This window comes from Tachyglossus aculeatus, chromosome 13 (assembly GCF_015852505.1).
Source record: "Tachyglossus aculeatus isolate mTacAcu1 chromosome 13, mTacAcu1.pri, whole genome shotgun sequence".
NCBI lineage: Eukaryota > Metazoa > Chordata > Mammalia > Monotremata > Tachyglossidae > Tachyglossus > Tachyglossus aculeatus.
In genome coordinates this window covers 12,113,155-12,125,867 of record NC_052078.1, presented here as the reverse complement: position 1 = coordinate 12,125,867, position 12,713 = coordinate 12,113,155, and the positions used below count along the sequence as shown (strand labels likewise).

The following is a 12,713-nucleotide window of genomic DNA, read 5'->3' as shown; positions in this document are numbered from 1 at the left end:
CCATTATTATTATTATTATTATTCTCTTTGCCTCAGGTACCTCATCTGGAAAATGGGGATGAGGACTGTGAGCTCCACGTGGGACAACCTGATCACCTTGTATCCCCCGCAGCGCTTAGAGCAGTGCTTCACACATAGTAAGCACTTAACCAATACCATTATTATTATTAGCAAATACCACCATTATTATTATTATTATTATTCTCTTTGCCTCAGGTACCTCATCTGGAAAATGGGGATGAGGACTGTGAGCTCCACGTGGGACAACCTGATCACCTTGGATCCCCCCCAGAGCTTAGAAGAGTGCTTGGCACGTAGTAAGCAATCAACAAATTCCATTATTATTATTATTATTATTATTATTACTATTATTATTATAAATATCATATCGTGATTCGGCCCACCCTGAGGTGGGCGGGCGTTTGAGGAGGAGGAAAGGGGGGCTCCTCCTCCGCGGGGGGACCGGTCGGGCGGGAGCCAATCAGAGCGGGCGTAGCTGGCGGGCGAGGCCAATGGGCGTCGCGGATGGAGCGGGGTGGGCGGAGTTTGGCCTCCCCGCGGCCTACCCCGACTCCGAGCCTGAACCACAGTCCCAGGCCCGGCGGCGGGGCCGGTTCCGCCATCTTGGTGCCACCCTGGTGCCAAATCGGTGCCCTCCTGGTGCCATCTTGGTGCCACCTTGGTGCCCTCGGGAGCCGCCATGTGGAGCCGCAGCGGGGCGGCGGGCAGCCTGATCAACCTCGGCCGGTGAGAGGCCAAGGGCCGGGGGGGAGGCACGGAGGGAGGGAGGGAGAGGTCAGAGGTCACGGGCCCGGGGGCTGCCCCCATGCCTGCCCCTTGCATCCATTCATTCATAATAATAATAATAATAATAACGGCATTTATTAAGCGCTTACTATGTGCCAAGCACTGTTCTAAGCACTGGGGAGGTTACAAGGTGATCAGGTTGTCCCGCGGGGAGCTCCCAGTCTTCACCCCCAATTCCCAGATGAGGGAACTGAGGCCCAGAGAAGTGAAGTGGCTTGCCCAAAGTCACGCAGCTGACAGTTGGCGGGGCCGGGATTTGAACCCATGACCTCCGACTCCAAAGCCGGTGCTCTTTCCGCTGAGCCACGCTGCTTCTCCTTCATTCATTCAGTCGTATTTATTGAGCGTTTGCTGTGTGCAGAGCACTGGACTAGGCGCTTGGGAAGGACAAGGCTCTGTGGAAAGAGCACGGACTTTGGAGTCAGCGGTCATGGGTTCCAATCCCGGCTCCGCCAATTGTCAGCTGTGGGACTTTGGGCAAGTCACTTCGCTTCTCTGTGCCTCAATGACCTCCTCTGTAAAGTGGGGATGAAGACTGTGAGCCCCCCCGTGGGACAACCTGATCACCTTGTGACCTCCCCAGCGCTTAGAACAGTGCTTTGCACATAGTAAGCGCTTAATAAATGCCATCATTATTATTATTATTATTGTTAACAGAGAGATACGGTCCCTACCCAACAATCAATCAATCAATCTTATATATTGAGCGCTTACTGTGTGCAGAGCACTGTACTAAGCACTTGGGAAGTACAAGATGGCAACATATAGAGACAGTCCCCTACCCAACAGTGGGCTCGCAGTCTAGAAGTCACAGTCGAGAAGCAGCGTGTCTCAGTGGAAAGAGCCCGGGTTTTGGAGTCAGAGGTCATGGGTTCGAATCCCGACTCCACCACGTGTCTGCCGTGTGACCTTAGGCAAGTCACTTGCTCAGTGGAAAGAGCCCGGGCTTTGGAGTCGGAGGTCATGGGTTCAAGCCCCGGCTCCGCCAATTGTCAGCTGTGTGACTTTGGGCAAGTCACATCACTTCTCTGGGCCTCAGTTCCCTCATCTGTAAAATAGGGGTTAAGACTGTGAACTCCCCGTGGGACAACCTGATCACCTTGTTACCTCCCCAGCGCTTAGAACAGTGCTTTGCACGTAGTAAGTGCTTAATAAATGCCGCCATTATTATTATTATTATTATTCTCTGAGCCTGTTACCTCATCTGGAAAATGGGGATTGGCTGTGAGCCCCACGTGGGACAACCTGATCATGTCATAGCCCCCCACCGCTTAGAACAGTGCTTTGCACATAGGAAGCACTTAACAAATGCCATCATTATTATTATCATTATTAGAAGGGGGAGATTAATAACGATAATAAGAATGCGATTTGATAAGCATTATTGATGCCAGCCAAAACACCGGAGTCGCGTGGGGGAGTAAAGAATTATTCAGAGGATCGTTTTCCCAAGCAAGCTTTTATTATCCCGTCCAATTTAACAATAATAATAATAATAATAATAATGATGATGATGGCATTTATTAAGAGCTTACTATGTGCAAAGAACTGTTCTAAGCGCTGTGGGGGATGCAAGGCAATCAGGTTGTCCCATGGGGGGCTCACAGGCTTCATCCCCGTTTTCCAGATGAGGGAACTGAGGCCCGGAGAAGTGAAGTGACTTCCCCAAAGTCACACGTCTGACAGGCGGCAGAGCCGGGATTAGAACCCACGACCTCTGACTCCCAAGCCTGGGCTTTTCCCGCCAAGCCACGCTGCTGCTGCTTTTTCTTCTTTTGGACCCTCCCCCCCGCATCTGCTCCAGGCTGCTGCACAGGGGCCGTGCCCAATCAGTCCCGTCGATTGATGATTGATCGATCCCAGCTGTGTGACTTTGGGCAGGTCACTTGACTTCTCTGGGCCTCAGTTCCCTCATCTGGAAAATGGGGATGAAGGCTGAGAGCCCCACGTGGGACAGCTGATCACCTTGTATCTCCCTCAGCTTTTAGAACAGTGGTCGGCACGTATTAAGCACTGAACAAATACCGTTATTATTACCATTATTAACAAATACCATTATTATTGAGAAGCAACGTGGCTTAATGGCAAGGGCTCGGGAGTTAGAGGTCATGGGTTCTAATCCTGCCTCCACCACTTGTCAGCTGTGTGACATTAGGCGAGTCACTTGACTTCTCTGTGCCTGTTAGCTGTAAAATGGGGATTAAGACTGGGAGCCCCACGTGGGACAACCTGATCAACTTGTATAGGCCCCAGCGCTTAGAACAGTGCTTTGCACATAGTAAGCGTTTAACAAAAACCATCATTATTTATTATTATTATTATCGATCGATTGATTGGGGCAGACTGGAGGGCTCCGGGCCCGATCTCCCTCCCTGAGGCCGTGACCGTGACTGGGAAATGACTTCGTTGATGATGATGATAAATTTTAAACGCTTATTATGTGCCAAGCACTGTTCTAAGCGGTGCCCGTCGGTGCCTTGGGAGGCCGCCTTTCCTCCTGCACTGACCAGTGGGGAAACGCTCATCTTCAGCCCAGGGCCAAACCCATCCCCTGCCCCATCCCCTGCTCTTCCCCTTCCCCTACCCCATCCTCTAGACTGTGAGCCCATTGTGGGCAGGGGTTGTCTCTATTGCTGTGTTTTAATAATAATAATAATAATGATGATGGCATTTATTAAGCGCTTACTATGTGCACTGTTCTAAGCGCCAGGGAGGTTACGAGGTGATCAGGTTGTCCCACATGGGGCTCACAGTCTTCATCCCCATTTAACCGATGAGGGAACTGTGGCACAGAGAAGTTAAGTGACTTGCCCAAAGTCACACAGTTGTTTTACTTTCCAAGCGCTCAGTACAGTGCTCTGCACACAGTAAGCAGTCAATAAAACCGATTGAATGAATGCCCGTGTCCCATCCCCTGCCTTTTACCCTATTCTCCACTCCTTCCCTGGTGGTTTGGGGCTGAGATGAAGGACACTCAGTGAATGGGCACAGTGGTGATAGTTGCAAACCACCCATTTTCCCAATAATTATCATGCCATTTGCTAATCCGTCCGTCATCATTATTTAACGCTTACTTTGTGCAGAGCACCGTCCTAAGCACTTGGGAGAATACATTATAACAGAGTTGGTAGACATGTTCCCTCCCCACAGTGAACTTACGGTCTAGAGGGAGAGAAAGGCATTAATATGAATTACGGCTATTTTCATAAGTGCCGTGGGGCTGAGGAAAGGGTGAAATAAGAGAGCAAATCTAAGTGTCAGGTTGATGCCGAAGGGAGTAGGAGAAGAGGAAATGATTTTGTTAATACATTTTGTTCTCCGTCTCCCCCTTCAAGACTGTGAGCCCACTGTTGGGTAGGGACCGTCTCTATATGTTGCCAACTTGTACTTCCCAAGCGCTTAGTACATTGCTCCCCACACAGTAAGCGCTCAGTAAATACAATTGATTGATTGATTGGGTAGGGACCATCTCTATATGTTGCCAACTTGTACTTCCCAAGCACTTAGTACAGTGCTCCCCACACAGTAAGCCCTCAATAAATACGATTGGATGAATGAATGAATGAAAAGCTTACCGTGAGCTCAGTACTTGGCTAAGCATGGAGGTAGAAAGAGCGGTTAACTCAGACTCTGTCCCACACGTACATATCCTTAAATTATATATTATAAACTATAGTTTCCTGCTCTAGACTAAGCTCGCTGTGGGCAGGGAACATGCCTGCTAACTCTATTGTATCGTATTCCCCCAGACTCCTAGTACAGAGCGCTCCGTATAGTAAGCAGTCAATAAATACCATCGATTAATCGATTGATGGGGCGCACAGTCCAAGGGAGAGGGAGAGCAGATGAGAAACTAGTAAAAACTGTATTTATTAGGAGCATACTGTGTAGTAAGTGCTCTTCTAAGTGCTGGGCAGATCTGAGCTCGTTGGGTTGGACACAGTCCCAGTGTCAGTCCCCTGACTGAGGCCCAGAGAGTTAAGTGAATTGTCCAGTATCGCCCAACAGACAAGTGGTGGAGCAGGATCCAAAAGATCCACCAGGTCTGTCTCCTAGATCTGCTAATCGCCCTCTAAACTTTGGTTTTGGAAAGCGTGCTTCTCTACTGACCGTAAAAATGGATAAATCCAGGGTCGGGGACATGCAACAGAAGTTAAATCACGATTGTCCTCAAAGAGTGTAGTCAAATGGGACTGGCAGATGCATAGCCAAGCATACAGTAGTTGGAAGCAGAGAGGTGATAATAAAAACCAACAGTTACGTAGGAGCTACGCACTAGTGTGCTCCGATGGGTGAAATGCCACCTCCAACTTTTATTAGGCTTCCTCTTCCTGCCGTCGGAGCGGGTGTACTCCCGCAGAATCTCTTAAGTAACCCCTTGAGCTGAACTGGAGAATGAGATCATTTTCACCCGGACACCCACCTTGCAGGGGAGTTTCTGGATCGGGCGGTCGCGTCAGGTCTCGTCCCGGCCTGTGACTCTGCACCCATCCTCTCACTGACGATGGGGGAGGCTGTAGTCGAGGTCGGTGGATGAGCCCAGTCCTGAAGCTTGAGGACCAAGAACCTACGCGGAGGAATCAATTATAGCGATTTTGCGGCAGGACGCACAGTCACGTGCCCTCCTCGCAGGCCGTGGTGATCGGTAAAAGACCTCAGGTGCGCCGGTCACGCCGCCTCCCCTGAGTACAATCACCGGCTTGGCCTGTCTAGTGTTATAGTTCGGATGGGGCTACTGTCATCTTTCCAGTTGGAAAACAGCCTGTTTGTGGTGAAGTGGCTCGTCCAGACTCTTGCCTCTTTTCTACTCCTTAAGCAGTCCAAAGTGGTCCTCGGGGCTGAACTTAAACCAACTCGGAGTCTAGGTTCTTTGAGCGAGTCCCCCTCCACCCCAGTTCAGAGCCCTCCCGGTGATAATTCTCAATTTAATCTTCCATCTTTCCCCCAAAACTCTGCTAAATCCCCCCTGAATCCTTTAGTAACTATTTGTTCAGTCTGTTGAGCGCTTACTGTGTGCAGAGCACTGTATTAAGCACTTGGGAAAGTACAATACAGTAATAAAGAGAGAATCCCTGCCCACAACGAGTTCAGTGTCTAGAGGGGGGACGCAGACATCAATACAAGTAAACAGACATCAATTTAAATAAATAAAATTACAGGTTCATACATAAGAGCTGGGTCACCACACTGGTCTGTATATGAGAATTCACGCTGATAGGATAGCAGCAAGGTTTAAAGGTCTCTTCTCTTTCAAATTGACATCACCGTTCAGACAATCCAGGTGTCCTTAATTTCTGTTGATTAACTGCAGGTCGCTAAATTATAAGTCGTGGAGGCGGAGGAGTAATACGGCTTGTGAGAAAGCTCTGCGGTACAAAGTGGGAGAGAAGATCCATGGGTTCACCATAAACCAGGTATCCTTTTATGTAATTGGGTTTTGTGTGTAGTAATCTTGGCTTTTATGAAGAATGTGCCCTTTAGGGGAGCCTTATTTTGGGGCGGTCTTTTTGTCTTGCCATTGAAAATCTGTTTTTCAGCCTTGAAAGAATTTCTCAGTGATTTACAGCTAGTCATCTTGCTTGCTGTATTCAGTTTTAACTTGTAAAAATCATTATTCATCTTAAATGTCACGTCCGTATTGTAGATGTTGGTTATGGTTTATTTTGTTAATGCAGGTGACACCTATTCCCGAGCTCTTCCTAACGGCAGTAAAGCTCAGTCACGACAGCACAGGAGCCGAGTACTTACATGTGGCAAGAGAAGATGCAAATAATTTATTCAGGTAAACGTAATAAAATTAGCTATAATATTAACTGTAGATGAGTAAGAATTTATGTGATTTTAAAAACTTTCATTGAAAAACGATTCCCCGAGTTTTAAATCTCGCCGCCCTCTGCACAGTCAGTTCTTCCATAGCGCGTGTTTTCACTGTGAGTTTTGACTAGAACGGTGCTGGGGAATTGGGAGCATTCTTCCGACGGAGCATGCCTGACTGGACGGAACACGTTTCGATCGGGTGCGGTACTGGAACGCGTTTTCCTGACCGTGGGGCTTCCCAGGAATATAATACCTGCATTATAGGAGAAATGAGTGCCCATCAAAGGGAAGGTATATCCTTCTTCAGGCATCGGCAAGGTTTGCTTCTGCTACCGTCAGTCCAAGAAGCTCCGGAGAGCTGTGTTGAAGTTTAGCAGCGCGTCCTCTGGATGTGCTTTAGCCACTGAATTCCAGATCCCCTCTGCTGTCTGGCCCGCCGTCTTTTTGTCACAGGACCAAGGTGGGAGAAGACAAGAGAGGAATCAGGAGCAACCAGAGTGCCAGGCAGCGAGGGGTTGGTGTACCACGGGGCGATCTGTTGCGCGCCAGTCTGGTTTTCAGCTGGTCTGTCCCCTGTCTGATACCGCTGTAACGCCAGTCTCCTTCCGCTCGAGCCCCGCAGCTCGGAAACGGCACCCACGTTTGCCGAGACTTGGGAGGGGAATGCGATGGCTCTGGAATGATAGAGGGCCCAGGAGTCCATCTGGTGACGTACTCAGCAAGTATGTGTCCCCTCCTGGGTTCCCCACTTTACCGTCCATAAGTTCGTGAGCAGGGAACCTGCTCTTCCAAGCGCGTAGCACAATGCCAACAGTAAGCACTCAATAAATACCAACGATCGACTGGTTACGTAAAGTAAATGATGTTATTGGGGTAGGAATTTTTTTTACCAACGTCAGTAGCCACCCTTTGTGCCGTCCTCTTGCGAGTATGTCAACTCCTGACGAAGAATTAATTACGTGGATGCTTCTGTAGATGTTGCCAAAGTGTGATGTCTTTTGAGTAATGCGTTCATGAGAATGCCCACATTCTCCAAAATTTTCCTTTTAGACTGTGAGCCCACTGTTGGGTAGGGACTGTCTCTATATGTTGCCAACTTGTACTTCCCGAGCGCTTAGTACAGTGCTCTGCACCCAGTAAGCGCTCAATAAATACGATTGATGATTTTTGTACTCGGCTGAGATAATCAGTTACATAGGAAAATATTTCAGTGGTAGAAACTTCTCGGAGTGTTTAATTATAATGATATGACAAGCCTAGGAGTGGCTTGGCCTCTCCTTTTTTGTAACTCTTCGTTTTACTGTTTTTAGCGTACAGTTTCGTACTACCCCAAAGGATAGTACCGGCGTCCCACATATTCTTGAACACACTGTTCTTTGCGGCTCTGAGAAGTATCCGTGCAGAGATCCTTTCTTCAACATGTTAAACAGGTCATTGTCCACTTTTATGAATGCGTTCACGGGTGAGTACCGGATAAACGTATATATGAACTTGTAGGTTGGAAAATGCAAAATTTTTGCCACATTTAAGTTGATTTAAAACCACTTCGACTGGTTTATGTTAAAGAAAAAAATATTCTTATGAGAGAAATCTTCTTAGGAATCAGCCAGCTCACCAGATTTTTGATTTTTATCTGTACCCAGCTAGCGATTATACACTGTATCCATTTTCAACCCAAAATCCGAAGGATTTTCAGAATCTTCTGTCCGTGTATCTGGATGCAGCCTTCTTTCCATGCTTGCGGGAACTAGATTTCTGGTAGGTAATATTTTAGTATCTTAAAAATGGTACCGATAAAGTCAGAGTCTCCTTTTAATCGTTTATCTTCACATTTAGGCAAGAAGGTTGGAGACTGGAACATGAGAATCCAACTGATCCTCAATCACCACTGGTCTTTAAAGGAGTCGTTTTCAATGAAATGAAGGGAGCATTTGTAAGTTCATTTGCTTTTGATACATATTGAAGCGTTTAGCCGTTCTGAGCTCTTAAAATACAACATTCTTTGATTCCGATCGGAAAAATCATTAATTTCTCTCGTTCTTTCATTCTAGGCAGAGAATGTATTTCTTTAATAAGTGCCAAATTATTACTAATCAGAATGCTACATGATTCTCCTCACTAAAGCCAAAAGGTGGATTTTTCTAATGCTAATGGCAATTTCACAAAGCTGTTCCATTAAAGCACTGTTAGTCTAATTATTAAGATATGTTAACTTATATTCCAAAGTAAAATCTCAATTTGTACTAAAACCAGTGCTCCTCTATATATGTTCGATTGCTATGTCCCCTCCACTTTTCATAGTTGATTGTCCTCAGATCATCTTGCCTGTCAACCTGACTCTTCTCGCAGATATCCATATATGTGCTACCCTTGACTGCACCCTCCAAACTATGTAAATTTCCGTTAGTAAGGTGTCATGTGTGCAAAAATGGGAACGCAGTGAACAAGAGGAAACTGTCCCCATCACTGCACATGTAGGGACATCGGTAATAGCGAAATCTTGAATTCAGTGCTTCCAAGCAAGTTCAAAGAAGGAAGCCCACTCTAAACATTGCTTTTGATCCTCTCTCGTACCCAAAAAAAACATGCTCAACATAGGGGAGGGTGACACCTTCTCACCTGACAAAACATGCAGAGTAAAACCCACTGAAAGTTCACGTAATTTGGCTGTGCAGCTGTTGGAAAGTACTGCAAGAATATCCAGTTATCTATCTGTAAATGAATGCCTATTTTAGTCTCTTTTGGCGTCCGTGCTACAACTTGTATATTCCAGAATGTAATTGGTCTGTTGATTTGACTGTCGTGTAACTGTTTGTATTTCTTCATTTAAAGACCGACAATGAGAGAATATTTTCCCAGCACCTTCAAAACAAACTGCTTCCTGACCACACTTATTCAGTGATCTCTGGAGGTGATCCATTAAACATCCCCGATCTTACCTGGGAGCAACTTAAACAGTTTCATGCCATTCATTATCACCCAAGTAATGCTAGGTAATATGCCCCAGTGTTTTCATTGTGGATTACTCTGGAGGTGGTTATCAGTGTATTTATCTGCCAAGTCCTAAAGTCACTCATGTATCTGTTAAGGTTCTTTATAGCAATGAGGTGTCTGTTCATGAAGTTGATGTTTAAATAAGGATCTTCATGCATATTCATCCCTGCTATCTTTCCAGCTCTTATCCTTAATTGTTTTTGATCAACTGATTGTGTGGCTTAATGGAAAAATCATGTGTCTGGAAGTAAGAGGACGTGTGACCGTGATCATGGGCGAGTCACTTAAATTCTCTGTGTCTCAGTTTCCTCATCTGTAATTTGGGGATTCAATACCTCTTCTCTCTCCTATGTAAAGTGTGAACCAGATGAGGGATGGGGGTCTGTGTCTGACCTGATTATCTTATATCTACCCCAAGGCTTAGTGCAGAACCTGTCATATAGTAAGCGCTTAACAAAATATTTGAAGTGATCAGGGTAGGGGATTGAATGTAGTTCAGTGGTAGTGGCTTTTAGGGTTAGTGTACTGTGGACTATATTTCTTTTCCCTAAACACTGTTCCAGATTAGATGCACAGTTCTAAACATGGCATATGCAGAGCAGTGTCCTTCAATCGTATTTGTTGAGCGCTTATTGCATGCAGGGCACTGTAGTGAATGAAATGCGTAGTAGGATATCAAACCTTTGATACAATTTTGTTACTGCATAATTTTTGTTAACATACAAGACTTTCAGTCCTTTTCTTCTAGCCCCTATTCTGGGATGTGTGTGTTCCTCTATATTGTAGGTACATTGCATTCCCATTATCATTATAATAAACGAGCAGAAGATTCTTAACTGAACTCTACACATAAGGCAACTTCCTGTCCCAAAACCAAAATATTTGAGAGCTTTAACAATACTCTGGGGAAAAGACCAAAAAACAAAAACCACTAGGTCTTTTTTTATAGTCAATCTGAAAGTATAAACTGTCCATTTTGAAATTCAGATTCTTCACTTATGGCAATCTTCAGTTGGAACAACATCTGAAACAAATCCATGAAGAAGCACTGAGTAAATTTCAAAGAATTGAACCTAATACTGCAGTGCCAGTTCAGAAGTTGTGGGATAAACCAGTAAGTATTTAAAGAAATCAACTTAAATTTCAATGCAATTTAGGTTTACTGAGCTCGAGATCAACCATCATAAAAATTATGACGTACTTAAAAAAATTTTCCACTTATTTCCAGTGCCTTCCAGCCTCACCCCCACAAAAAATCAATCCATGGTATTTTCTGAGCACTTACCATGTGCAGAGCACCATCCTAAGTAGTATAGTTTGAGAAGCTGGGTGGCATCTGTCAAGCTACCTTATATTTATAGATGTTGGGTTTCTACCTATAAAATAATAATATAAATATAAAAGTATCTGGCTAATATTGTTGTATTTGACAGAGGACACATCATGTAACATGCGGTCCGGACTCATTTGCTGCAGATCCCAACAAGCAAACAACTGTCAGTGTCAGTTTCCTCTTGCCGGAGTAAGTGATTTAAAAGGAGTAAATCTTTATAGAAAAACCATTTAATTTATCCATGTTAAATCCAGAAACGTTACTAAGTGTTTGCTCACAAAACCTCCTTGAAAACATTGGTGTGTGTTAATTTATTCCGCATGCATTTCTAAAATAGTCAAAATATACTCATCCAGAATGCAATGTATTTAAACCAGTTTGGCGTCTCAGATGGTGGGTATATCCATTCAGGCTAAAATTGCCTAATTTCACCTTATCTTGAAAGTGGCCTTACTTGGAAGATAGTATCCCCCAGAACTTCCTCGAAGGTCATGATCTTGCAGGATGGTGAGGTCATTGCAGTGCAACTAAATTGAATTTTGTCTGTTTGGCTGACAAAGTGCTGTACATCTGGATTGGGATATTTTTACTATAAAAAGTTCTGTTTGGAATTGTAAAATGGGTGAGGTTTTTAGTTTGCCTATTCTATGAAAAGTTCAGGTAGCACAAATCTCACCCAGGTTGGATAAGAAAAAGTATCCAGAATATCCACGTATCATGTATGTCTGATCTTGATCTGGATAATTGAATTTTTATTCTGCCTGAAATGATTGGGAGGAAGAATTATAAACATTTATTAGTGTTGGTGAACCAAATAGGAAATTATTTCATCTGTGATATTGGTACATTTTTTTTCAGTCAGCACAAAACATTACCTAAGGGAGTGTTGAGAGAAGGAAAAGGATGATCTACTATAGCCTAGTGCAATGAGAAAGTGGATGCTTTAATATACTTTCAACCTCTGAGGATGTAGAAACCTGAGAGGCTTGCTTGAAAAGTATGTGACTTCAGGTATATCACATCATTTTGGATTATCAATTGCTTAAGATGTTTTTTCAGGTCAGTGTAGCCACTGACTCGTGATCTTTCGCTTGGTAGTGTGTGTTCTTGATTGGAGGATGGGGAGAAGGTTGGGAAGGGGCTAATCTGAACTGTACTAGAGACTTGCCAGATAAGAAATCATACGTCAACTGGGTATTTTTTATCACTCATTTTGAACTCCTGACATTAATTACCTTTATGTAGTATTACAGATACATTTGAAGCCTTCACATTGAGCCTTTTGTCATCACTTCTGATTGGGGGACCCAATTCTCCTTTTTATAAAGCCTTAATTGAATCTGGACTTGGCACAGACTTTTCTCCAGATGTTGGGTAAGCATTTCCCCAGTAAATACTGCGTCAACTTGTCAATTCAGTAGTGAACAAATACACATAGTCTAGCAGCTTTTGTGTTTTCATAAGTTGGAGAAAATAATATGCCATCTTCTGAGAAATAGCTGCCACTCTTTCCAGCATGTGAACTGACTTTTAAATCTCATCCTCTGGTCTGAGAGAGGAAAAAGAGAAGGGAGATGAGAGGTTGACCTAGTGGGAAAATTGCAGGCCTTTAAGAAAGAGGACCTGGGTTCTAGTCCTAGGTCCACTGTTTGCCTGTTGGGTGACCTTGGGCAAGTCATTTGACTTCTGTGCCTCAGTTTCCTCATCTGTAAAATGGAGGCTAAGATTACTGAGATTACTAAAATTACTTAGACTGTGAGCC

General features: G+C 44.7%; 1 protein-coding gene across 1 annotated transcript in view; it reads left to right on the top strand.

Annotated features, from left to right (window-relative positions):
- The first annotated feature begins 626 nt into the window (after positions 1 to 626).
- The window catches only part of PITRM1 (pitrilysin metallopeptidase 1), a 29,536-nt gene continuing 17,449 nt past the window's right edge, over positions 627 to 12,713 (top strand). The window contains exons 1-10 of the mRNA XM_038755707.1: positions 627 to 747; positions 6,119 to 6,221; positions 6,483 to 6,589; positions 7,935 to 8,086; positions 8,268 to 8,382; positions 8,461 to 8,557; positions 9,457 to 9,617; positions 10,606 to 10,732; positions 11,052 to 11,140; positions 12,197 to 12,325. Of these exons, the coding sequence (XP_038611635.1) occupies positions 701 to 747; positions 6,119 to 6,221; positions 6,483 to 6,589; positions 7,935 to 8,086; positions 8,268 to 8,382; positions 8,461 to 8,557; positions 9,457 to 9,617; positions 10,606 to 10,732; positions 11,052 to 11,140; positions 12,197 to 12,325 (1,127 nt within the window). The 5' untranslated portion in view covers positions 627 to 700. The remainder of the gene's footprint in view (positions 748 to 6,118; positions 6,222 to 6,482; positions 6,590 to 7,934; positions 8,087 to 8,267; positions 8,383 to 8,460; positions 8,558 to 9,456; positions 9,618 to 10,605; positions 10,733 to 11,051; positions 11,141 to 12,196; positions 12,326 to 12,713) is intronic.